The sequence below is a fragment of the Entamoeba histolytica genome, genomic scaffold, assembly GCF_000208925.1.
Source record: "Entamoeba histolytica HM-1:IMSS scf_1104750519037 genomic scaffold, whole genome shotgun sequence".
Classification (NCBI taxonomy): Eukaryota; Evosea; order Mastigamoebida; family Endamoebidae; genus Entamoeba; species Entamoeba histolytica.
This window is the reverse complement of record NW_001915158.1, coordinates 1-2,117: the sequence shown is the minus strand read 5'-3', so window position 1 is coordinate 2,117 and position 2,117 is coordinate 1. Positions and strand designations below refer to the sequence as shown.

Below are 2,117 nucleotides of genomic sequence, written 5' to 3'. Positions count from 1 at the left end.
CTGAAATTCTTATTCCACCAAGATCAACACAAAAATGTTCAATAAATATAATTCCATTATGTTCAAGAGCAACAATTGATATATTAATTGGACAAAATGAAAATGATTATATTGAATTACCTGTTTCATTTATTAGTAATGAAGATAATATTTATTGTAGTGATGATTTACTTATTACAACTGAAAATGAATTAGCAATAAATAAATATCCTCCTTTTTCTTTTATGTTATCTAAAGAAATTATTAATCGTTTTGAATTCTCTCAAAATTCTAATTTTCTTGTTCCAATTAAGAAATGTTGTATTCATCCAAATTTAATTATTATGACTGATCATTTTCATACTATTTGTTCTTCTGATAATATTCTTAATATTTTATTAGATGTTGCTAAAGGTTTAGATGAATTACATAAAAATAATTTTATTCATCAAAATATTACTTTAGATTCTTTTGTTGTTGATTCTTTTGGTAATGGTAAATTATCTGATTATTGGATTCCTACTCTTTTAACTACTTCTATTTATACTCCTCCTGAAGTTTTAAATGGTCTTCCTTTTACTAAATCTGGTGATGTTTTTAGTTTTGCTATTGCTTGTATTTTATCTTGTGGTGGTTCTGTTGGTTCTATCCCTTTTTCAATTAATAATGTCTCTTTTCCTGCTTTATTAGAAAATTGGAAAGATTTATTAATACAAATGCTTAATCCAAATTACCAATTAAGACCTGATATCTCTTCTATTGTATTATCTTGGTCTAAAAAAATTTAATTTTTTTTTTGTTATTTAAATAAATACTTTTTTTGTTTTTTTTTTTTTTTAATATTCTAGTTTTTTCTAAGAATAACAATAAAGATATAATTGTTATTTATCTCTTCTTGAAACAAACAACGTTAAAAAATACTCATCTTAACACTTAAATAAAAACACTTTTTATTTTAGAATATATCTCAATGTTATATTAAAGAAAATAACATACTTAAAATTATTTTTTTTTTGTTATTTATTTACAAATCAATTATTACAGAATTTATTTACTTCTCTGAATATATTTCATTAAATACAAACAAACAAAATTGAATCATTAAAAATAATTAAATTCAAAGCATAAAGAATAGTAGAATAAAGAGAAGAATATTCATATTCAAAAGAAGTGAGATTGAACCATCATCAACACCATCATATGGATCTTCCCATTCACCAACACACATTCCTCTTGCATCAAGAGTAGTATTTGCTTTACAAGCAGAACATTTTAATGTGTTTTGATCACATGAATCACAATTTTTATCTAACTTACAATTACCAGCAAATACAATGTAATTTAATGGAATATAAAAATCACCAATTTTTTGACCAATTCCACATAAAACATCAGTTGATATCTTTAAATAATTATCTCCATCTCCCCAACCATCATACCATGAATTTCTCATAATAAAGAATTCTCTTCCATCTTCTTTACCATAACCAACAATTATAACTTGATGATCTGTTTGAGTATTGTCAGTACATGATGATGGGAATGTATAAATTCCACTTCCTACATTTCCAAATGCAGGATCTATAGTACTGTAAATAGCAGTTGAAATAGGTCCATAATGATGAATAATCTTTTTTAATGTATGAACTTTTTCTTGATGAGTTCCTGTAACAGCAAAAACATGATAATGATCATTTCTCATTTGAATTTTAACATTTGGATTTTGATCTCCTCGTGGTGAACATGATGTACTTGTTGATCCTGAACCATCAATATATGGATAATCTGATTCAAGTGAATATGATGGCTCTGCATCAAGAATATTCATTACATTTCCTCCACAACATCTTTTACTAATTTGAAGATTTGATCCTCCTGGAATTGCTTTATCAATCCAACGTTGTGGTGTAAATAATGGTTTAACAGTTTTATTAATATCTTTGTCATTATAATAATATGAAATATTAGCATAAAGATATTGTCCTAAATTTGCTGTTGAAGCTGCATAACATGAACCACATGATCCTTGATTAAATTGTTTTCCACATAAATCAATTGGTTCTCTTCTTGTATTATTAACAACATATTTACCACAATAAGTATGATATTCTGGAAGGTTATCTCCCTCTGGTAATGGT

The 2,117-nt window shown here is 25.6% G+C and overlaps 2 protein-coding genes across 2 annotated transcripts in view; one reads left to right on the top strand and one right to left on the bottom strand.

Annotated features, from left to right (window-relative positions):
• Positions 1–767, top strand: part of EHI_180660 (protein kinase domain containing protein) — a gene marked incomplete at both ends in the record, with an annotated part of 1,950 nt that extends 1,183 nt beyond the window's left edge. The window contains one exon of the mRNA XM_643215.2: positions 70–767. Coding sequence (XP_648307.2) covers positions 70–767 — 698 coding nt within the window. The remainder of the gene's footprint in view (positions 1–69) is intronic.
• A 329-nt stretch (positions 768–1,096) lies between these two features.
• Positions 1,097–2,117, bottom strand: EHI_180650 (cysteine protease, putative; the record flags this gene model as incomplete). Its single annotated transcript, XM_643214.2, has 1 exon — positions 1,097–2,117. A coding segment is annotated over one exon (1,021 nt), but the record flags the coding sequence as incomplete, so codon positions are not given.